General features: G+C 44.7%; 1 protein-coding gene across 2 annotated transcripts in view; it reads left to right on the forward strand.

The window, feature by feature from the left end:
* Positions 1–23,554, forward strand: part of PAPPA (pappalysin 1) — a 176,024-nt gene that overhangs the window by 39,665 nt on the left and 112,805 nt on the right. For both annotated transcript variants that reach the window (XR_001464480.4, XM_415522.8), the window contains exons 3-5: positions 13,798–13,943; positions 18,633–18,926; positions 22,663–22,855. Coding sequence is in view for 1 of the 2 variants with exons in the window: in XM_415522.8 (XP_415522.5) it covers positions 13,798–13,943; positions 18,633–18,926; positions 22,663–22,855 (633 nt within the window). In the remaining variant the exon portion in view is untranslated. The remainder of the gene's footprint in view (positions 1–13,797; positions 13,944–18,632; positions 18,927–22,662; positions 22,856–23,554) is intronic.

Consider the following 23,554-nt stretch of genomic DNA (forward strand, 5'->3'; position numbering starts at 1 on the left):
GATTGAACTCCAACAGACTTTGGCTTGGATCTCCACATCCAGAGCACGTGCGAGGTCGTGAGCCTTCCTGAAACGAAGGGCAACAGCTAAAAGGGAAGCTCCTACAGAACAGCAGTGCACAGAGTAAGTGGAAGAAATGTTTTGGGTAAGGATTGATGGCAACAGTTCACAGCATTATGAAAATTACTTCCCTTTTGCCTCCAGCCTTTTTACCACTGCTGTGTCGGTGCCAAAAACCAGAACTCACTCACTAATTCTTCCAGAATTGATCGGTCATGATAAACTTCCAGACACAGAGTAAAATGCTTCCGTCAGACACATCAGAGCGTTTCTCCCACTTTGTCTGAAGATATTCATGTTGTTTGATCCCCCCTCTGCACCCAGTTGGATTCAGATAAGGGATAGAAGTTCCTGGCTCTCTCCTCATCTGCTCGGAATTCCTCTGATTTACTTTTCAGGGTAGATTTATTCACGTGTTTTGCCTCCAAATGTCTTGTGTTGCCATAAAAGTTCAGGCTCACCCTTGTCTTGATCAGACACAAAATTCTCTTTTTATTTCTATCTCAGAATGATATCCAAAGAACCTCAAGTTTTTGATATAGAAACCCATCAGTAGGAGATACTCCAGAAGATGCTTCCAGGTAGCTCAGCAGGTGCCTTCAGCACACCTTCTGCTGCACCCAACGGGGTGACCAAGGTGGGATCTCAGGCTTTGCAAAGCTCTCAAGATGTGCCTGAACTGGCAACAGAGGAGTTGGAAAAGCAAGGAAGTTCTCCATCAGGCCTGTAACGAGTGGTGTACCCCAGGGGTAGGTACTGGACCTGGTCTTGTTCAGCATCTTCATCACTGGCCTGGATGAAGGGATAGAGTCCACCCTCAGACAATGCGAGGCTGGGAGGAGTGGCTGACACACCAGAAGGCCATGCTGCTGTTCTGCGAGACCAGGGCAGACTGCAGGGTTGGGCGGAGAGGATCCTGATGAGGTTCAGCAAGAGCGGATATAGAGCCCTGCACCTGGGGAGGAAGGACAGCATGCATCAGTACAGCCTGGGGACTGACCTGCTGGAGTGGAGCTGTGTGGCCACATCTGGAGTACTGTGTCCAGTTCTGAGCAACCCAGTTCAAAAAAGATAGGGATCTCCCAGAGAGAGTCCGGCGGAGGGCAATGAAGATGGTTAGAGTCCTGGAACATCTCCATTGTGAGGAAAGGCTGAGAGCCCTGGGGCTGTTCAGCTTGGAGAAGAGAAGGCTGAGAGGAGATCTCATCTCTGTTTATAAATATCTACAGCACAGGAGCCCAGTGGATGGGGCCAGGCTCTTTTCAGTGGTGAGCAGCAACAGGACAAGGGGCGATGGGCAAAAACTGGAACACAGAAAGTTCCATACAAACATGAAGAAGAATACTGTGGAGGTGACAGAGTCCTAGAATTGGCTCAGGGAAGTTGTGGCGTCTACATGAGACATTCAAGATGCTCCTGGATGCTTTCCTGGGCAATTTGCTGTAGGGCACCTACTTTTTGGCAGGGAGCTGCAAGACATTTCATGCTAGCATACATTTATAAACTCAGGTTTGTATGATTTGGGGTCTGTGTATAGGAATCAGTGGACAAAAATTACAACCTGCACATTTGCTGGATGCTTTGCAGAGCTAGATTTGTTGTCATCAAGATCTTAAGTCCTCTAGGAGCTGTTAGTGACATGTTACTTATAAATTACTGCAGTAAACCAGAATGAATGTTGATTGAGATGCATGGTTGAGTTATGTAAGTTGGATTGCAGGGGCTGCCACTGTCATGAAGAAGACTAAAGTCAGACTATGGCCTGCTGACAGTGGTGATACTCATGTTGAAGGTTGGTAACAAAATTTGGCACAAAGGAAAATCATTTTTCCCCCTCTTGTGTTACCATTTGACAATGGGTAACAGATCTTTGCATTCTCATAGCACTTTGTTAGGGGTCTGTATTTGATTCAAGTGGATCCACAGTCCTGTGGTGCCAAAACAGGCAATTTCTGCACTCATATCTGAAGGCCAAATGTATGGGTATGATTTCCTCTAGTTTACTGTTACATGCTGGATCAGTATTGTACCTTTCATAATCTGCCAGTCCAATTTTGTAGGGTCTTGGGAAATGTGTCCTCCGGGGAATGCTTACAATCAGTCTTATGTTTGGGACTGACAGTGCCTGCTTTCTGGTGGACGTGTTAGCAGATCCATATGTGAGACAACAAAAATATCCTCCCATCCATCTAATAACCTTGCCTTTTGATGTGTCTGCTGCCCGTGCTTATATAAGGGGTTGAGGACCTTCTGTGCTTGACATATCCCTCAGCTCAAGAAATGCCTGCTCGCAGAAGCACACACATACAATGGCTTTTCCTTTACCTCGTGTCTCTGTGGAAGATGCAGGTCCTGCAGAGGTTTAAATAAAACAAAGACCAGTAGTTCCTGAGCGCTTGGAAAAGACACATTTGCATCTTTCCTCCCACTGCTTGTCTCTGCCTCAGCAGAGAGAAATGAGAGGCAAGATTTTGATGTCAGGCAGTTAATTATCTTAGCAATTCCCATTACCGCCACTGCTGCCACATGTTCCACCTCCCAACAGTAGTTTCTTGACAAAGTCATCATCCATGAAGTCCTCTCTCCCACACTTTTCCCTTCTTTCTGTCTTCCTGCTTAACAAGAATAGAAAATTTAAAAATAAGAAAAAAGTTGGATTTAGAAAATACACTCTCCACAGCCTGTTCTTTCTGCAGCTCTGAACTATTTCCATTGCAGGTGTGTTTGTGTTTCTGCCAGATCACCTGGCAATTTACTGTGGATTCTGGGAACTTCAAAGCTGAATGTTCTTATGTGAAATTTCTCTTTCAGTGATTGACATTTTCTCTTTCCTTGTAATCTGCTTATTGTTGGGAAAGAACAAGAGTAACCAGCCTCAACAGATCTGCTAACATTTAGTGGTTCCTTGAATCTGACTTAAAACTTGCGTCCAGAGCATCACCATAGGAGAGAAAGACTTTTGGGTATGACTCACCAATAGCCCTCACAAAATAGAAGAGAAAACCAACTGTTAGTTCTTTATTGAAAGAGAATAGACTTCTCGGGAAGTGTGGAAACTTGAGGCTTTTAGTGTCAGTGCATAAGGTTTTCTCAGTATCCCTGGAGCGAAGTCTCCATCACCAGTATATTCTTTGCAGTCATATTTTGGTGTCTCCTGCTCTTTCCTGCATGAGTTGGAACGAGAGGAAATTTCAGCTAGTCTCACTTGAGTCAGGTTTTCATTTCTTTCTCAGAAAAGAGGAAAATTGGGATTATCGTAACTCTAAGCCACTGACGATCTGCCCACTGCAGCAGGACCAGCTTTATGCACAGCTCTGCCAGGAGGATAAGGAACAAGGTTTGCAAGTTCATGAGTTGTAAAAACAAAAACAGAAAAGAAGCGGCATCTCCAAAGAAAAAGTGATGTTTTGCAAGATGCATATTTGGGCTGATTATTTTGGCCCATCATCTCCAGAAGTATCTGTAATAAACTTGCTGGGTCCTTTGTGGTTATATATGGTTTTATTTATTTTTTTGATGATGTCGGCCTGATTCCAAGTTTCTTTTTGTTCCAATAGCAATGTATATCTCACTTTGTGGCACAGTGTTTATGTGCAGGGAGGATTAGTGTCAAAAAGTGAGATGAAAGGAGCAAAGAATTTGATCTTGTTCTTTTTTTACCCTTCATATTTACTGCATGTTAATTAGAGAAGATGCTAATGGAGTAGCTAAATGTCCAGGCCCCTTAAAGTCCCAGCTGCACACCCCTGCAGGGACAAAGCAACGTGTCACCCTTCTGAAGGAGCTGGGACTAATTGCGGTCTCATTACGAGAACCCTGAGGCCACAGCAGAGCGTTCAGCTTCCAAGAAATGACAAATGTCCCCATGATAGGTGGCCTAGCAGGGCTGCTCCAGGCATGTTCCTTGGCTCCTTGCTCTTCCTCACTGCCCGTGTGCATGCACAGAGGACAGGGGTGGGTGCTGCAGAGATCAGCATGGAGCAGGATCTGTGTGTAGGGTAACCCCACGCTTTTGGTGCCGTCTAAAGTCAGGGCTCAGTGAGCATCCCAGTGCTTCAGAAGTGCCCAGTCCTGGGTCGCTCCAGCCATGAGTCCCATGGGTCACTGTGGCACTGGTTGTGGCAGGCTGTAAATGGGACTTCAAACCTCAGAGTCACTAGGATGGGACAAGAGCCACTGGGACAGGACAAGAGAGACAAGGCCAAAGTTGAATATCAACAGTGGAAATTGTTTGGCAATCCTGATGTAGAGAGTTGCTATGAGCTACTCCTATAATTAAAGGAAATTCTGTGTCAAAGCTTCAAGTTTCCTCTTGATCTCTAGCTTCCAGTCTGATTAACAGAGGCTCTACCTAACTCTTGACCTGATTCAAGGCAGCGATGACAGGCTGCATTCCTGGTCTCTGGTGCTTTTCATAAAAAATCAGGTTTGTTCTGGTGACGGAAACCAAAATGTCCTTTACTTGAACTATTGTGCAGTGTGCTCTGCACGTATCCGTTGGTTGTTCTTGGAAGCTCTTTGGGATGAGAGTTGGTATGTAAATGCCAAATATCATTAGAACGGTGGCTGCTCACTCATTGAAAGCAGAGCCCCGGTTCCACAAGTAAATCTGTTTATGAACTGAATGTGCTACGTCGTCTTCAGAAACAGCCAAGGGATTCAGGAAGGACCGGCTTACTGTAGGGAGCTCTGATTTTCCATCTGCTCAGCGCCGGACCTTTAGAATGTTTTGGAGATTGTAAAATATGAGTAAAAGATTGTAAAATAAGATTGTAAAATATGATTAGTGGCCACCAGCAGAAAACTTGAAGGATCAGTAACACAAACCACTGCTTATATAAAAGAAAGATGGTCCACGTTATCAAGGAACGTAGGCTAGAGACGAGTTTCTAATCCCAACTGTCACACTGAGTGATTATGCTCCTTTGAACAAATTATTGCATTTCTATACCTCTGTTTTCTTCTCTGCGTGACAAGGGAAGTTTTCTTGCCTGCCCATTTCATGGCTTCCTCAGCCATGGGAGCAGTTCTCGCAGGGAGGCCCAACGCGACGGTTCCTGTCCCACTTTAGGACCACTTAAGCCCTTGGATGGGATTTGGAGCAGTGCAGAGGGCTTGTGTCAGGGCTTTGACCAGAGTGGAATTTCTCTCTTATGTTTAGGAAGCATTTTGAGGCCCAGAGGGGAAGCACTGTGGAAGTGCCAAGCTATATAACTGATGGTTAAAATAGCCTCAAGTATATATACCTTCCTATACTGTTTTAAATTCGCTATTCTACGTGAATGAGGCTTGCTGCAGCCAAAAGGGGTTTTGGAAAAGAGGCAAAGGAAATCTGCTTTAACAACCGGTTCCTGAAAATATCCTTACGCCACTTCTTTCTTATCGTTTGACTTTTCTCCTTGTTCCACTGGTTCGGCTTGTAGAGTCTGGAAAAACGTCAGGGTAACCAGGGCAGAGGGAATATCAGATGGAGATGAGGAATGGATAAGAGACAAATTACAGCACATTTCTCATGGGTCATTTGGCTTTAGGCTTGAAAAGGAGAGAGAGAAAAGTCCCAAAGTAGTAAAAGAAAGAGAAAGAGGCAATCAAAACAAATAAACCTGCCAGTGTTGCTGATTTCAAAGGCCTGTGAAATGTGCATGTATGCTTCATAATGCTTTGCTATTTTAAAGATATGTTTCTTGAGATGTTCCATGCTTTCATCCTACTCACTGTCTCAGAAGTTGATTGTACAGTAAGATCACCGTTCTCTTTGCCAAGGCTTTCCCTTTGTTTTCTTTTTTTCTCCCTGCAAGTTGGCTGGCCGGCAGCTCTTTTCCTACTACTGCGGAGTTGGTTAGCTTAATTATTTTTTATGGTTGTTTGAGGAAACGGGGTTTTTTGGTTCTTGCTGCACGAGTGAACTCAAATGTTCCTCTGTTCTTGGATGTAAACCTTGCAAAGGAAGAAGGCTCAGTGATCACATATTTACAGCCCGTAGCACTGCAGCTCTGTATAACCCTATAAAAAAGGTTATATAAAGATGGGGTCTCTGGTATAAGCAGTGGGCAGTGCAACCAGGGAGGATGAAAGGGAGAGGGGGGATGAATCATCTTCTGAGCGTTAACAGCCACCCCAAACTTTTGCCCAGAGCTCAGACAGAACATGTTTGACATTTGAAAATCTTTGCATCATCTTTTTCCCCATTCTTTTTTTCCCCTCAGCCTTTGCTCTCTCTTCTCCTGGCCAGAACCAGCAGCAAAAGTGCTGGGGAAAAAAAAAAAAAGAAAAAAGAAAAAAGAATCTGTTTTCACTGTATTTCTGAATCTGAGCCCAGGTTTGTGAAGGATTTGGCAAGGATTTGCAAACCTTTGAGAGAATCCGTGTGGAGATCTGAGGAAACCCGCCTCCCTCCGTAAAAAAGCAAGTTGCGTTGGCCAGAAATTGGGCAAAAATTGGTTGTTTCAACTGAGGTTTCCTTTGAGATTTTGGATTTGAACCTGAAGCTGCACTTTGAGAATCAAACGTTGCTCTGACTGACTCTGGGTTTACTGGAACAAATACATCACCCTCAGAGCTGATACTCAGTGCGCAGCCCAGGGAGGAGCCGGCTCCAAGTGAGAGCTCGTGTGACCCAAAACAGAAGAGGACCTGGACCAAAGTGCAGAGCAGTCCAGGTTTATTCCAATCTGTTGTTGTGGTTCAGCTCATTAGGCAAATTTACATTCACGTTTACAACATCCGGAAGTTACTTATAGGTGATGGTGTGTAATACAGCTATATTTATCAGTGGTCTCTTTGTGAGAAAGGCTGCTAGGGTTGAACTAGGGTGCAGTGTTAGGGTGGTACTGGTGTTAGTATTGACTCGGGAATTCAGCAGCAAATAGTGTCCTTTATGTATGAGTTTGTTTTCCTTGCAGTCCTATGGACTTATAATGCCGGATGTTACAGTAGAAATGTGCTTATTTCTAGGATTGTCTAGAAGTGCTGTTGGAAAGCCAGCATTTCAAGGCAAATGAAATGAAACTGATGACTTCACATTTGTAAAAAATCCCTTCTTTAGACCAAGGAGCTGCTCTCAGTCTCTGTTCCAGGATAAAATAAAGCCAGACCCAAATGAGTCCCATATTTAACATAATAAAAATCTTTTTTTTTTTTTTTTTTTCATGGGGTGTGTAAAGCCTGAGTCACCAGCATAATGGTAGAATTAATTCAGGACATCCTAGGATCACGAAACACCCAGGCCTTTGAACCACCATACACCCACACTATTCATAGAATCATAAAATGGCCTGGGTTGAAGAGGACCACAATGATCATCTAGTTTCAACCCCTCTGCTGTGTGCAGGATCGCCAACCACCCATGGGCTGTTATTTTGTACTATGTGTTGCTTAGGGATGGTCTTCACTGCAGGACACCTAGACCAGCATTAACCAGCCAACATGGATGCATTCCCAGTGTCACCACAGTGATACGGGGTTCTTCACCAGCTACTGAAGCGACCCAAGAAGCTGGGTCTATTTGTGCACTTGTGCTAAGTGTCTTTTCTTGGATTCTAAACATTATTTTTTTCTTTTCCATAAACACCCTCTTTCTTGTAATGGGAGATCAGACTTGGGGGCTGTAGAGGATGTTTTGCTGAAGTAGATAAACCGAAATTCTTTCGAAGCTGACAAGCCTTCATGTGCTGACAGTGCTTGCGATTTATGCTTGTGGACATGACCTACTGGCTGCCTGGTTTGGACGCGGTCAGAGCTGCAGTTAGACACTTGGATGTCAGTGCGGATACAGGCAGTGATCTGGATCTAAACTGGGACCAAAAACCTTTCACTTGTAATGTTCTGGCTCTACTCTATTTCAGGCTCTTTCCCAATCACTGAAAGATTTATACCTTTATCAATAAATTATCATGACTTTTACTACACTTACACCAGTGTCTTAAATTAACACTAAACTAAATGTAGATGAGGCACACTTCCTGCTTCACATGATTTATGGCAGTCCGTCTGAAATGAGGAGTAAAATTAAATTTGCCAACAAAGGCAGATCTTTAACATGAGGTCAGACAAAAATTTTATTGCAAGTCGACTGCTAAGGAGGGTTTGTAGCTGTCCTTTTTTGTTCAGGTTTTTGATAGACCTGGAGCACTTCAGACAAAGAAGAAGAAAAACCAGTAGGAACATTTGTAGGTCTGAAAGCTCTGCTGTGTATTTCATGTCAGGATGAAGTTGAATGTAGCAGTTATATAGCACTGATAATCTCTCGGCTTGAGGACTGTGTCTACCTTTAATGACCAGCCTTTAGGATAGATACAGAATGTAGATGAGAGCATCAAAAATGACCAGAGGTCTTCAAAGTATGACCAGCGGGGACAGACTGAAGAAATAAGGTAGTTTTAACCCCTAAGTGAGATAATTTGCAGGGGATACTGCAAGCTTTGAAATAGGTAATAGATTAGTTAAAGCAGAAGGAAATCATCTAACCTTGCTGTCTGTGGGGAGTGGCACAAGTGGTCATCACTTCTGTTGCAACAAAAAGTATTGAGGGAGATCTTATAAAAAGCTTCCTGACAGTAAAGGAATCAAAACATGGAATTCTGGCTGCTGAGGCAATCGCAGAGCCTTTGTCATCCGTGGTTATAAGCGTGAGCTAGAAAACCATTTCACAGAATCATAGGATCAGAGAATCATTGAGGTTGGAAAGACCTCTAAGATCATCAAGTGCAACCCCAAGCCATCCCAACATGCCCACTGACCACATCCCTCAGTGCCATATCTCCGTGGTTCTGGAACACCTCCATGGACAGTGACCCCACCGCTCCTGGACAGCCGGTGCCAATACCTCACCATTACATTTGTGTGGTACAGCACATTGGGATGCTCCTGCTCTGGGTGGAGGGCTAGCAGTGATGGTCTCTGGACATCCTGTCCAGACTTGTTTTCCTGTGATTCCATGACATAAGACAAAAGGCAGCTTAAACCCTGGCATCAACACTACATCTCCAAAGGAAGAGTTCTGTGTCTAAGCACCCAGAGGAAAAGCTGAAGTGAGATTGTGTGTGCCTGCCAATTGACAGCATTTCAAGGTCAGCTTTCAGCACCGTGAAGCCATGCATTTGCCATTAGCTTCAGGAAGAACATCATTTGTCTCAAAACTATCCTTGCTGTTCACTGCAGATGTTTAAAAATCTCTAGGTGTACCTGAACACCTTGGCTCACCAATGCTGAGTGGATGAGATGGGCTTTTGCTGTGCCTCCTGAATTGTATGCTGTGGTTCAGGCTGGGCTGCCAAATGGCTGCACCAAATGAAAGCACAAACAATTGGTCTTGGGAAAGAGAGTGATTCTCAGTCCCTGTGGATCCACCAGATTACTCTTCCCTGCCATATGCCAAACCCATTTGGTAAGGGACAGGACACAAGGCAAAATGGAGACTTTTAAGGCTGACTTCCCAAGACAATGCTGGTTTGCTTTTTTGGTTTCTTTTGTTTGTTTGTTTGTTTTGTTTTAGATGGTGAAATGCAGTGCCTTTTATTCCTAACCAACCCATTAGACAGTTGGAGACTGTACTCCATAGTGAGCAGATAGCTAAGTTCCTACTCTTTGTTTGTGTGGGGTCTTGCAAATAATACCCTAAGTGCCCTGTTTGTTTTCTTGCTGCAAAGTGACATTTATCTTTGAAGGAAAAAAAACACAAAACAAAACAAAGACAAATAGAGAATAACTAGAGCAAACAGTAGAAAACATTTCCTAACAATGAGGGCTGGAGGACTCTGTCCTCCATGCAGAAACAACCACAAGAGCAAGAGCTGCACCTTGGCTGTGTTAAGGAGACATGGGCTGCTCTCTGCCTCTGCACCAGGAGGAAAACAGAGCAGGAGGAAGAGCTTCCAACCCTCTTATAAAACCAGATTTAATACGATTGGATACCTGATACATCCAAGTGCAGGAGCCCTTGTCAGCTGGGTGTGTAGTTAAGAGCAGGGGTCTGAGGCTGGCGGTGGTGCTGAGGACCCGCAGTAGGCAGCTCTGCACAGCAGCCCTGTGGTCAGATGGGCTCTGGGGTGGGGGTCTAAGCGGAGCCCAAACAGAGAGGAAATGGGCTTGGCAGATGAGGCAGGCATGGGACTAATGGCTCTGTGACGGATGAGGCAGGCTGCAGCGCGCTGAAGACCCATTAGACTGAAACTGGAGCACTGGAGAGGATGCATCTCGCTGATTGAGGTCTAGGCTTACTGGGGAAGTGCAAGCTGCTGTACAGCACAGTTTTCAGAGTGGATGAAAAAAAAACAAACCAAAGATTTGCGTTCGACAGATAGTTCAGAGAAAAGACCTGGGTGGGAACGTGCTTGTTGTCTGATAGGATACGGCGTTCTAAATGGCCTGGAGCAGACCGTAGAGTTTCTATGTCTAAAACAGATTCCAGGAAAAGAGACTTTTTATGATGCACTAATAGGCTCATTAGGATTTCTTGAGCTAGGCATGCTCACGGCATCGTATGTTTTTTCCATTACAGGAATTACACGTGTTTTGTTGTGCTTTGGGTTTTGTTTTGTTTTCCACCTAGACTTGCCCTAACAGTTCCCCCCCATTCAGGTTTATATTGGAGGTACCATTTCGAGCCAATGAATTTGATGAAATATGTTGCTGGCACTCACAGAGAGATGCATAAAGGAAATATTCTAATGACAGTTAGAAAGGCTTTGATCCCCTTCCAAGACTGCACTCATGTCTTTGAAATGCAAGTTTGGCAGTGCTGGAAAGGCTGGGCTCTTTGGCTCTCTTTGGCACAAGCCCATGTGACAGACATTATGTCCTCTATCAGGGGACCCACATAACCTTGAGAAGTGTAAGCAGTGCTCACACATTGCGTTGGGTCAGATAGTCTGGGCTGATAACAAAGCAGCCACAGCAGCAGGGGGGAGTCAGCCCAGTCCAACACAATAACTGAAAGCTGTTTTGACCTGGTAACTGTGGGGTCTGCTGCCTGCGGCTGCGAAGTTGGACATGAACTGCAAAAGTAGTTAATTTATGCCTCCTTGAGTGTAGGAATGTGGTGATGATGGATAGGGATGGGAGGTTATTAGAAACATGGGGAGGAAGGAGAAGATGGAATTCCAGCTCATGTTTTTATCTCTTACACACACACGTTCCTTTGCATACATACCCTTGGCTGGCTTACATGTGTGCACAGTCCAAAGCCTTGCTTCCACTCACACCTCTGCTCATGCACGCACATGCAGGCACATGTTCACACGCTTGCAAGGGATTTGCCCGAGCTAAATGCTTTAGCATGTTTACGTGCTGGGGGTTGCAGGGTGCTGTTACAACGGGGTTTGCATTTACTTCCTCCCAAGCACGGGCTGTTTGCACTTACTTTTGTGCAGCACCTTTGCTAAAAATCCTCTCAGCATTCCGCTCTTGCCCCGCTGGTTTACATTCTGCTCCTCTGCAGCCTTTCGTTGGCTCACAGAGAAGTTGAGGACAGAGAAATACTATAAAGATAAGTCCGATTGACTTATTACAGTGGATTTACGTAGGGCATGAATTCAGCCTCAGTGATGCACTGACATCACTGGCCAATTAGTTAAATGCTGTCTGCAGTAATAATCCATATACAGAACAGCCCTAGATGGTGAAGCACATAGCCTGCGTGCACCTAACTGAGAGCGTGATTGTGGCCATGTGTCGAGGATATAGATGGGGAATGGACTGTGTAAACAGCAAGAAAAAGGCAGCTGAGAATAAAGAACTATCGGCTTAAATAATTTGAAGCCATTAGAGAAGAATGAGAATAAAGCTGGTAATCTCAGGAGGGGAGTTTGATTATAGTAACTGCTACAGGGATTTGCACAGGCAATAAAGCGTCTGCATCCAGAGTCAACAACTGCAGTCTCAAATACATACAGTGGGCCTTTCCTTCCCACAGTGATACAAAACACAAACATTTTTCTGCTCAGGGGTGTGCAGTGCTTCTGTTTTTGTCCTTTACTCTCTTGCCCAGAGTATCACATCACTCCCATGTTCTCTCTTACACTTTTACTCGCTGCCTTTTACTGCTGCAGACATACACATTGTCCCCTCCAAACACACACATCTCCCATCACGTTTTCCCACTAATACATTTTCATTTGGAAATGCTCGCTGGCTCTCATGTGATTTCAGACTTAGTGCTTGCAGACACGCTTTACTGTGAGCCCGTGTTTGGAAAAGATGTTTTCAAAAGCACAAGTAAGATCCTGGAAATAGATTAAGCACAGGCCCAGATCACTGTGCAGATACATGCAGGACAAGCTTGAGGAGCTAAGGGAATGATCTGTGTATTTTAGGAAGATGTGTTGGGAACAGTGGAGAGATGAGGAATGTGTAAAGGGTCACAGTGCTGACCTGTCCTTCAGGATGTCATCCGCATTGATTGGAATGGATCTGTATGGAATGGAAACATACCCTTCCATCGGTGTCCCCAAAGAGTACGTCTTCCTTCATGAGTCAGTGAGGGCCTGGGGACACCCAGCCATGAGCTATTTTGGAGGCAATGACTTCAGCAAGTGGCGGGGGAAGCTATTGTGGAAATAAGAATGTGTTTTCCATTGGGGAGTCCTCCAGGGAAGGACAGAAAGATCCTGGTGCTGAGCCAACTCCCCTGGTTGTTTTTTTTTTCCATCCCTCTGGGAGCGAAAGCCTTGTAAGATATGCAAAGAACCCTACTTACTGAATGGGAGTGCGTCTGGTTTGTGAAGCTACGTGGATCTATTCATACCACATACATATGGAAACGGGGTTTAAGCAAGAAGGAATGAACTGCTCGAGACCATAACGGCGTCCTTCCTAACAAGCTGGTCAACTATGTTTGACTCAGTGTGCCCCCCCCCTTCCAATATTCCCACCTGTAAGGTGGGGACAGCAGAACTCACCCATGTTTTAGGTCTCGTGAGCTGGAGACAAGGAGCAGATAGGTTTACTCTTACGTTTCAGCTCTGCTCTGAGTTAGAGCATGACAGTGCCAACAGTGCCATTGGCACCAGCGTGGCACCATGGGATGCACTTGGGCTAGCAGTTCCTCCTGTGTTCTGGTATCAACAAAATCTACTTCTTTCAAGAGGTTTCAAAAGGAGTCTAAGTGATTGGTTGGTTCACATGATTATTTGGTAAGCTCCGAATTCAGCAGATCTAACTTTGCTTTGTTTATTCCCTTCCACTTGTTACAGCTTTCCTTTCTGGAAATGGCAATTCCCAACCAACCATCCCATGTCAGGGCTAGGCTGAGTGCATCTCAGCCGGAATAATGCCACTGGTGTTACAGGAGTGATGCTGGGAGCTGGTGCCAGGCTGAAGGCATGGAGCTTGTTGTTGTAGGGGAGAATAGCAGTTTAAAACAGCAAATAGCTTAGAGAAAATTTGCAAGGTAACTGCTGATGTAGGAGGATTTACTGGCCATAGTACACGGTTAATTACATTCATGATAAAAAGATTCCTATACTTATCTTGGGAATATAGACAGCTTTATGTATTTACCTTGGGTTTTGTGGCCATAGTTCAGAAATGGCTGGAAGTCCTCAGATGAGATTCACTGCATGAATGTGAAGTAATTGAAATTTGGGAGTGAGTTATTAAAATATTTCAGGTGACTGATATGCAGGATATTGTAAGATCTTTGCCTGGATTGCAGTACTTCTTCAATACTTTGTTGCTTTTTGTGCCACTTTTAGGGGAAAAAAAAAGAGTTTTTTCCTTTTTCTTTCTTTTTTTTTACAGAGCATACTTAGATGTCAATGAACTGAAGAACATACTCAAACTGGATGGATCCACACACCTCAACATCTTCTTTGCCAACTCCTCTGAGGAAGAGCTGGCTGGAGTGGCAACTTGGCCCTGGGACAAGGAGGCCTTGATGCATCTAGGTGAGTGATAAAGATGTTTCTTCTTGGTGAAGCATTCTTTTGAGGCGCTAAGAAGGGAAGACAAATATGCACTAAGCTCTGGTCTGATTTCTTATCATTCCTCTAATATATAGTCAGGGGAAAAAAAGTATTTCACGATTCCCAGATACTGGCTCACAACCAGGAAAATATTAGGTTATAAACCCAAAGCATATTATGGTATTTGTAGATGATGTCAATCTGAAAGTATTTCACCTTTTAAGTGAAGCTACTTTACAGGGCATTTGCTCCATGAGAGCACTTTGCAAAGAGGGTTGGGGGAGATAGGTGAGGGAATGCTAGACAGCCGTGAATTCTTAACCTTAACCTGTTACGTTATGATCCTCAGTTCGTTACTAAGAAAGCATCCAATTAATTTTCCTCACAGATGACATTTTGTTGCTATTTTTTTCCACCACCATGCAAAAGAGCAAAGTGCCAAGAGATTGTATTTCTAATGTTTGTTTGAGTGGAACAGGGAAGAGTTTGCTGCCCTGCAGATGGGCCTGCACACTTCATAGCAGATACCTTCTCCAGCCTGGCTGGGCCTCCCTAGGCGGATGAAGCCCAGTTTGAGCCATGTTCATTCAGCCTCTATGAAAGGCTGTTTCAGCCATTTTTTGTTTCATTATCCAAGCCCACAATGAGCAAAACAAAGATGGGCAAACATAAAGCCCAGAAGAAGACAGCAAATATGGTTTTTATTACTCTGAAGCATACTAAACATACATCCTATAGCTATAAGAGCTGAACTACAACTTCACTATACTCAGAACTGCATTACTTCAGACATGGATGTTAACGCTTCCCTATAGTGACCCATCTCTGTGACTGAGAGGGACCATGGTCAGACCAATCAGTAGGAACTACTGATTGCAGTAGGCTGCCCTACTGCAATTAGCAGAGTTTCACTATGACGTCCAGATCTGCAGCTGCCCTGGAAGAAGCATGAGCAAGCTTCCCTCCCCAGGAACCAGCACTGACACACGAGGTTGTGGATGCCCCATCCCTGGATGCATTCAAGGCCAGGCTGGATGTGGCTCTGGGCAGCCTGGTCTGGTGGTTGGCGACCCTGCACATAGCAGGGGGTTGAAACTGGATTATCATTGTGGTCCTTTTCAATACAGGCCATTCTATGATCACCTCCTTCTGAGCAAGGCTGGAAGTGAAGCCACTTCCACTGACTAGCCTCCGGCCCTATCTCTGCTGGCTCCAACTGGGAGCACCCAAACCAGAAGGAACTGGAAATGCCTGCTGGTGAGCCTTCCCCATGGCTACATCTTTTGGCAAAACAAATAAATACATTAACTCCAGGCTCCATTGTTCCCCATGTTGCTGAGATTTCTCTTTTTGCCATACTACAATCCCATACTCCTTCATCAGCCCACAGCAGTTCTGGTTGGTGTTAGGAAACACCACTCCTAATGTTACTGCTGGAGTGAAATAAGGCTGGCATAGATCTGCCCCTAAATTAGTATTTTCATAGTTTCCCTTGGTGTTGCCATGGGAGGGAGCAGAGAACAAGGAAAGAGCTCCAGAAGACAGAGAAGAACCTTCTGCAAGAGGGCTGGGGCTTGCCCAAAGCCCTGATGGGTTCCTCTGTCACTTCATTAAGCTAATTGCTAACATCATGCCTGAGCAAAACAATTTAAATGCAGCTCCTACAGTGTATTGGCAGAATCCATTGACGAAAAAAAGAGATCTTACAAAAAAAGAAGAAGGAAAGGAAGACATAGCCAACAGTTTAAAGTTAACTTGCAGTGGAAAAAAAGTAAAAATAAATAAATAATGGCCATAATTTCCTGTCATAATAGCCCTCCCAGACCTGTGCTTGGTCTGTAAGAATTCATCTTTAATCTTTTTTACTCTCTTCTATAAATCCAATATGTACTTAATAAAAAATATGAAATATGTCCTGTGGTGCAGATCTAAAGGCTGGGATAGAGATTGTCTGGGTGCAGGAGTTTATCTTTTCTGTAAAACTGCAATTGATTTAGATTCTTGACAGCTGTGAAAAATATAAATTTTCAACAAAAGCAAAAATAAAATCTCCCTCTCCAGCTGCCTCAGGGCTGCCCAGTGCCAGAACCATTTGGCCAGCCTCTATTATGAAGGCTGGGGAATTTCACCAATACTCCCACCATTTAAAAACAAACTCTGGAAGTACCTTTGAGGAAGAGAACAACCAAACAACGTGCCAAGATTCCTTCTGAGTGTGAATGGATCCATCTAAGTGGAACCTAAGCACTGGAGAGATCAGAGTATGTGTCATATAAAGGGGAAGAGAAGGATGCCAGGAGCATGGTGATGGCAGTAGCTGCATACTTGTAGGTCTGTGTACACCAGGCTTGTGGAAAATGAGTGCAAGGACCAGCACAGGGTTGTGGAAAGGATGTGCAGACTCTGAATGTGCCATAATAGGCATGATGCTGCAGTATGATAAGTTTTAATTCACTCTTTAGTGTTTATATTTAAATTTGCTATTGAGTTATTTCTGCTTAGTATGTATTTACGCATGCACATGTGACTCCACTGTGTGCATACGTTCACGTATGCCAGTGCACAAAGTGAAAGTCTTTTTACTCTCACTGTCTGTGCATATATCTTTGCAAGACATACAAAGTGGTCCTTCTCTTCAGCACTGATACCACTAAAGCTGGAGCACTGCATTGTTTCTGGGCACTGTATTTGGAGGAAAACGTGAGGCAACTGGGTAAACCAAAGACGAATGGTCAGGGAGGTCTAGAAGAAGAATTGAGCTGCATGGGAATGTTGAGTGGATTATGGCTATTCAGACTAAAGGAAAAAAAGCCTGAAGTTGGGATGATGACAGTCTCATAAAACCTGATGAAAGGAGAGGAGAATCTCCTGTTCTTTGAGTCTGTGTGAAGAAGGACTTCAAGTAATGAACTTAAATGGCCAAAAATCAGTTCAGATTAGATGTGAGTTAAATCCTTGCAGCCATGAGGATGATGACTGCTGAAGTTGATGGCTGGGGTCACATCATCCGAGGTTGTAAAGAGACATCAGTCCTATAGGTGTGAGGGATGGTGTATGGGAATTGTTGAGTCACAGCCTGAACCACTGATTGAACACCTGGGGAAAGGACCCGGTCAGCCCTGAGAGCACAGGTGAAGGCAATTCAGCTGTGTGATAGGAAGGGGAGGAGCCTGGCTGCACCTCTCTTAGATCTCATTTAAGGGCTGGCTGCCATGGGGGAAGGTTCTTTTCTTGGAGATCTCTCTTTGGTGAAGCTTTTCCCCTGCAGGCCTGGACTCTTCTGATACAGGTGGGCAATCTTCTTTCCTTCTTACATAGTGCTTCTCTATTGTGCTGGTCCTTCTGTCATTGCACCTTTGTTGTAACACCTTTCCTGTTGTATTGATCTGTCCAATTCCTATGGGTGGTGTAGACATAATTGGTCCTGTTTTAATCTTAGAACTTGATTAGATGTCTTCTTGAGATCTTCTTGGTCTTATTTCTCTGTAATTCCATGGTTGTTACAACAGAAGTCTCCAGGCAGATGAGAATGAACAGTCCATGGTGCAGCAGAACCTGGTGACCTCATCTTCCCTATGCTGCAGTCACTGATAAAACTCCTGCTGAGATCTTTTCTCTCCCCATTGTCTGAATTATTAGTGTACCATATCCAAGATTTATTTTCCCACTATTACTTTTACAAAGCAGACTCCCGTTTTCATGGTAGGTAATATATACAAAGAGTTTTAAATAAAAGGCTTGGAAAAGTTGAGGTCAACAAGCTAAATAAAGAAAATATGATGCATATCATAAATCCAAAGGTACATCTAGCTGAGCTAAAAATATAATGCCTATGATTAATTCAATAAATTGTCAAGCCTCACAAATTTACTATTTGCTCATCTACCCATCCCATAATTCACACAACAACAAAAAGTCACCACTGCTTCTCTTTGCACATGTTTAACAGCCATGTGTTCTTTCAGAATTATCACATTCCAGGATTTAACATCTTTTTGACACTGTAGACTTACGCATATTCATTAGTGGGCTGTGTAGCTCAGACCAAAGGAGGCTCATCTGAGTTTATGAGCAGTGTATTTCTCACTGTTACTTCAAAACTGTCCACGGGATCAGAGCACTCCCCACAAATGCCTCCCTGTTTCCAGCAGTGAGTGCATTCCGTTTTCTTCACCCAGGTATTAGTTTGCAAATATCAGTGCAACCTACTGCAATTTAGTGTGTTTAGCTGTGTTATATTTTTACCCTGTGGAATAACGTACTGAGGGTTCCAGGTATGTTTTGTTTGACTCCTGGTGTCAAATGCATTGCTTACGCTTGTCTGGGCAAAATCATTCTGTCTAAGCACATGAAATGATCTGAAATTGCACAGTATGAAGTAATTGCACATAGGATTTTTTTCAGAGTTACAAACACAAACCAAATTGAGCGTATTCAGGGGAAAGAACAATTGTCACTGTGGCTTTGGTACTGTGGGACCGTGTCCCATGATTCCTCATCCTTAGGAGTCCCACCTTATAGTGAGATTAGACCATGCTGTGCATGTGATGTGCCCCATTGTGCAAAGACAGTCTGTGTTATGGAGGATCCAATGAGCAGCTGCTGGATCTTTCTCTCGCTGTTCTGAGGAAGGCAGACAAATGCAGAAGCTCTTTTCTTTTCCCCTTGCAGGTGGCATTGTGCTGAATCCTTCCTTCTATGGCATTCCTGGCCACACGCACACAATGATCCATGAAATTGGGCACAGCCTGGGGCTCTACCACGTCTTCCGGGGGATCTCAGAGATCTTGTCCTGCAGTGATCCCTGCATGGAAACGGAGCCCTCCTTCGAGACCGGGGACCTCTGCAGAGACACCAACCCCGCTCCTAAGCACAAGCTGTGTGGGGATCCCGGACCTGGCAACGACACGTGTGGCTTTCACAGTTTCTTAAACACACCGTTCAGTAACTTCATGAGCTATGCAGGTAGCTGGGCTTCCTTGGTTTGCTGCTGGGGTCTGTGGTTGGGTGGGAGTAGAGAACAGCAATATTATCTCTGATTTCTGCAGTGCATTTCATGTGGGGCTTTATGCTGGCATGCATCGTGTCTAGGTTCAGACCTGACAGGTCTGGGGCCAGTCTTGATGGGGGCTGAATTTGATGGCCTCAAGAATTCCTTCCACATCTCCTGTTTTTCCCAGTTTTCCCAAACTGTACATAGTTCCACGTGGTGATTGGGTAGGTCATCACATGGGGGAGGAAAGAAATGAGTCGAGCATTAAGAAAACAGCACCTAACAGCTCTTCAGCAGATTTGACACTCTATTTGACTGAGAGCTGGATGTCTGATCGAGGAATTCTTCTCTGAAAAACTCAAGTTCAGAGATTGTTTACACTCTCTCCAGGAGATAGCAAATGTCAGATGAATATTGACACCTGCAAAGCTGTGGGATGTACCTGTGATAGGCATGTAATGAGACACTGCTCACACCTCTGTGCAGTGGTTCAAATATCATGTGTGTTGTTTGATTTAGACTCTGCCATTCAGCTACTGTCACTCCCATCAGCAGCAGTGTGTGAATGCTCAGGTAGCACTTGGATCAGGAGTGCTCTCCTGGTCAGGGGCTCTCAGCAAATTGTGCTGCTCTGTGCTCCCTCCACTCCTGGAAGTTCAAGGGGAGCTGAAGGATGCTCTGTTTTTTCTTAGAAAGAGCAGAGGATGCCTGGGCTTGTATTTTCTTATTTCAGGCCTTGGGGTCTAGCAGTGCTGAAGGTCTATGGCAGCAAGTTAGCAGCATCCACAACACTTCAAAGGTGACCAATACAAGCAGAGGCACTGAAGGGCACCTTAACAGTACAGGCAGAAACACAGATTGCCCACTCAGAAGGTCGTAAGAGTGCTTATTCTGTAATGAAACTGTAGGAAAGCAAAATGTTTAATGTCATCTGGGGCACGGATTGAAATGATTTATAACGTAAACGCTTTCATGCCCTTTGTGGCACTAGCTGAAAGTGGTGCTTAGTCTCCTCTTTATTTTTCTGTTCATTTAGAGGGTGTTTTCAGGGGCAACATACAAGCACTGAGTCAGGTCCTAAATGTGTTAGGCACTTCTGTACATGTGGTAGGGCAGAAATGTCTCATGCAATCCTCTGTCTATTCCACACAAATAAGTCAGTAACACTTTGGATTTACAATATCCCTCCACCAAATCTGCTTGTGAGTGAGGAGGGGTGATGCGTGCATGTTTCAAAACCCTGAGGTCTCATCTTCCAAAGAGAACTTGCCCTGCCAGCTGTGTCAAGAGATGAGACAGAGCACAGCGATATCTATCTGCTGTTGGGAGCTACGTGTGTGCTGGTGTTCTGAGCAGAACCCTTCTTTTTTCCTTGAAAAATTAAGTGAAGCGACATGATAGGTATCTGTGGAGCTCATGCATGAATCTGTTTGCTTTTCTGTTGTTGCCAGCGGAACAAAAATTGTATCAGATATTAAATCACTGTGGAAATACCTTTGAAATGTTGGTTGAGGTCATGCAGCTCTAAACATCACCTTGCCTTTTTCTCTTGCTGCCTGCATACAACTGTATCACATAGTGTTTGTCTATCATCCACCTGTTCAGTCACCCCCAACTTTTTAGCAAAACAGCAAACAAAACCTGGCTTCTCATCCCCAAAATGCCAAGTTACAAAATCTAGAAGATCAAGAAGTGTGAGCAATGCTTTTATTATTTTAAACATCCAACTAGCTGTAGTGTTCCTGGGTAAAAATATAGGTTAATCTTTTAGACCACTCTCCACGAAGTCAGCGGGAATTCCGCCTCTGAATTCTGTTGGAATAATTATCCCAGCAAAGTGCATTGAATTTCTCTAATTATAATTTCATTTGAGACTCTTCAGCCCTTCTTGAAATTGAGTGATCAAGTGAAACATCTCTGCCCTCGCCTTCTCCCTCCCCCAGGACGCAGCCTTTGCTGCTGTTTAAACAGACTGAAAATGCAGGTCGTCTTTCTCCTGTGCCATTGTCTCAATGCTTTGTCCTATATATGTTTTATTGTTCCTTTATGATGGCTATTAAGGGCCTTTTGTCTCCTCCTGGGCTTCTGTGAGGAGTATTTATGGCTTTTACAGCATGCTCAGGGATAGACCATGGACAGTTATTGAGGATATGTAGAGATGTCATATTAAAGTGGCTTTTTGCATAACCACGGGGATTTGTAGAGACTCTCAGGCTGGTGGTGTCTGTCAGCCTGCTGTGCCTGTTTGGTCGGGGAGGGCCACTGCTGGATGGAATCAGGAGGGAGAGATGAGGATGTGTAATCGGAGGGGTCCTGATCGGCTCGGTAGCAGCAGGGCTGCACTTGAGGCTGCAGTCTGAGCAGGATCCCAACCAAAGCCAACTCCTTTTCCTTGTGGTTGAGGGAAGATGCGGTAAGGTTTTAAATTAGCCACCAGATTCACACTTCTCTTCAGAACAGATTTGTATTTTGTGAGCTTCGCAGGGCATGGACTCGAAGACATGAGAGCATCTCGTAGTGCTGTTACAATATCAAACTGCCAACTTGCGTGCATGCAGGCGATGCTCCAAACAGCCTTCAGTGACCTGCATCCTCCCCAAGAAGTGTATTACGTGACCTGTGCAAAACTGTCATTGTTTGCATCGTGGCAGCGTGCAGAGGTCCCATCTGGGCCTGAGATTTACTGGGCTGGGAGCTCTGCAGTTTTACATGAAGAAACACTCAGGGCTTTCAAGGGCTGTTCATGTGATGGGAAGAGTACCAGGAAAATAGTTGAAGTGCCAGCACCAAGGTCTGCAGCACAGCTTTTCTGGGTGGCTTTGCACAATGCAGTTACTCTTTCTGTGATCTGCCCAATGGAGGATTGGTGACTTTCTGCTTCTCCAGGGCATTGCAGTTGTAGAACTGTATGATGTTCAGATAGTAGTAGGCGTGTTCTTGTTGCCAAATCGTGTTTGTGAAATACAGATGAAATAAAACATGAGAAATGGGTATTTACGGGGAATTATCCAGCAAATTAGTTCTCCATGTTGAATGAAAAAGAAACTTGAAATATCAAAAATCTTCATGAGAAGTCCAGAAAGAGCTGAGACTCATACTGGTGGGGGGAGGTTTTAATTACAATTAAAGCTATTCTGCTGCACCAAAAATATCAGTTTTTAATCAGTATAAACTACTTTTAAAAACTGATCTTTCAGAACGTTTCCATTTGCTCATTAGAAGATATAAGAGCTTAAAATAGTTAACTAACTTTTTTACAAGTTCTGATTTATTTTAATGAGGCAAACTGTCACAGTCCATTGCACACAGTTTACGTGGCTGCTGGTCGGTGCTTTATCCTTACACTCGTTATCCTTTGCCCTTCTGTATCCTCTCTGAGATGTTCTCATAGGCACAAAGTTCTTCCAAATCCAGCAGTGCTGCACTGTGCCTTCACCTCCACCCTTGTGTCCTGTCTTGGGATGGCTTCTGGGTGCTTCACACGCATTCCAGTTCAGAGGGATGGGATGTGTATTTATTTATTTGTTTCCCTTAACTTGTGGAGGTGGGTGGAAGGAAACAAGTGGTGTCTGCGTTCATTTCTTCACAGACCGTTAACTTCTGAGGGCTGTGGGACCCATCCTGCCATCCAGGAGCTCCCCTTTGCCAGGTTGTAATTCTCCCACCGTCAATCCCATGCAGCTGATGCGGTTTCTGCTTCTCTTTCAGACGATGACTGCACCGACTCCTTCACTCCCAACCAGGTGGCCAGGATGCACTGCTACTTGGACCTGGTCTATCAGAGCTGGCAGCCAGCAAAGAAACCTGCTCCTGTCGCCATTGCCCCCCAGATCGTGGCTCGGACCCCCACCTCTGTCACCCTGGAGTGGTTTCCACCCATCGATGGGCACTTCTTTGAAAGGTGACCACGCGCTGCTCGGTTCTCTCGTGCTCGGTTGGGTGGGCAGGGGATTGGTAAGCAGCCTTAACATGAGCTGCACTCAGCCTGGGCTAAGGCTCCTTCCTAAATTGGTTCGTATTGAAGGGATTATTGATCTGTTTTCTGCTCTTCCCTCCTCAGCCTGTAGCTTACTCTGTTGAGACCCATTGATTTGCCATATAAAGGGCAAATCTTTTTCCATGTGCCACGGGAGGAATTTTCAATCAGCAGTTCTGGCTTTGTGGTTCCTGCTTATTGCTGCTCACAAATACCTGTTGGCTCCAGCTCTGCCCACGCGTTCCCCCTCCTATTGCATGTTTCCTTTGCAAGGTCAGGGGGAATCTTGTTCCTCCCCCTGTGGCAGCACAGGGCTCGTGGGCAGTGGTGGTTCCCAGGGGGAGGAGGTGGCAGCACCCAGCACAGACCTTAAGATGGGCTGCAGGAGAACTTCCTAAATAATTGACCTCACATTGTCATTAGCTCACCTCTGTGCTTGCATTTCCTCTCCCCTTCTTGCTTTAGTACTTTACAGAAAACAAACTTTGAGTGTCCTTCAGGACTGGAGCAGTACATATTGCAGGAGGCCAAATTTACAGGCATATTAGCACCCGAAGAGCTGCCTCAGCACTGCTTTGTTCAGTGAGAGCACCTTGAAAGCCACTGTCTTCAGCATGGAAGAAA

Source organism: Gallus gallus, chromosome 17, assembly GCF_016699485.2.
Source record: "Gallus gallus isolate bGalGal1 chromosome 17, bGalGal1.mat.broiler.GRCg7b, whole genome shotgun sequence".
Lineage (NCBI taxonomy): Eukaryota > Metazoa > Chordata > Aves > Galliformes > Phasianidae > Gallus > Gallus gallus.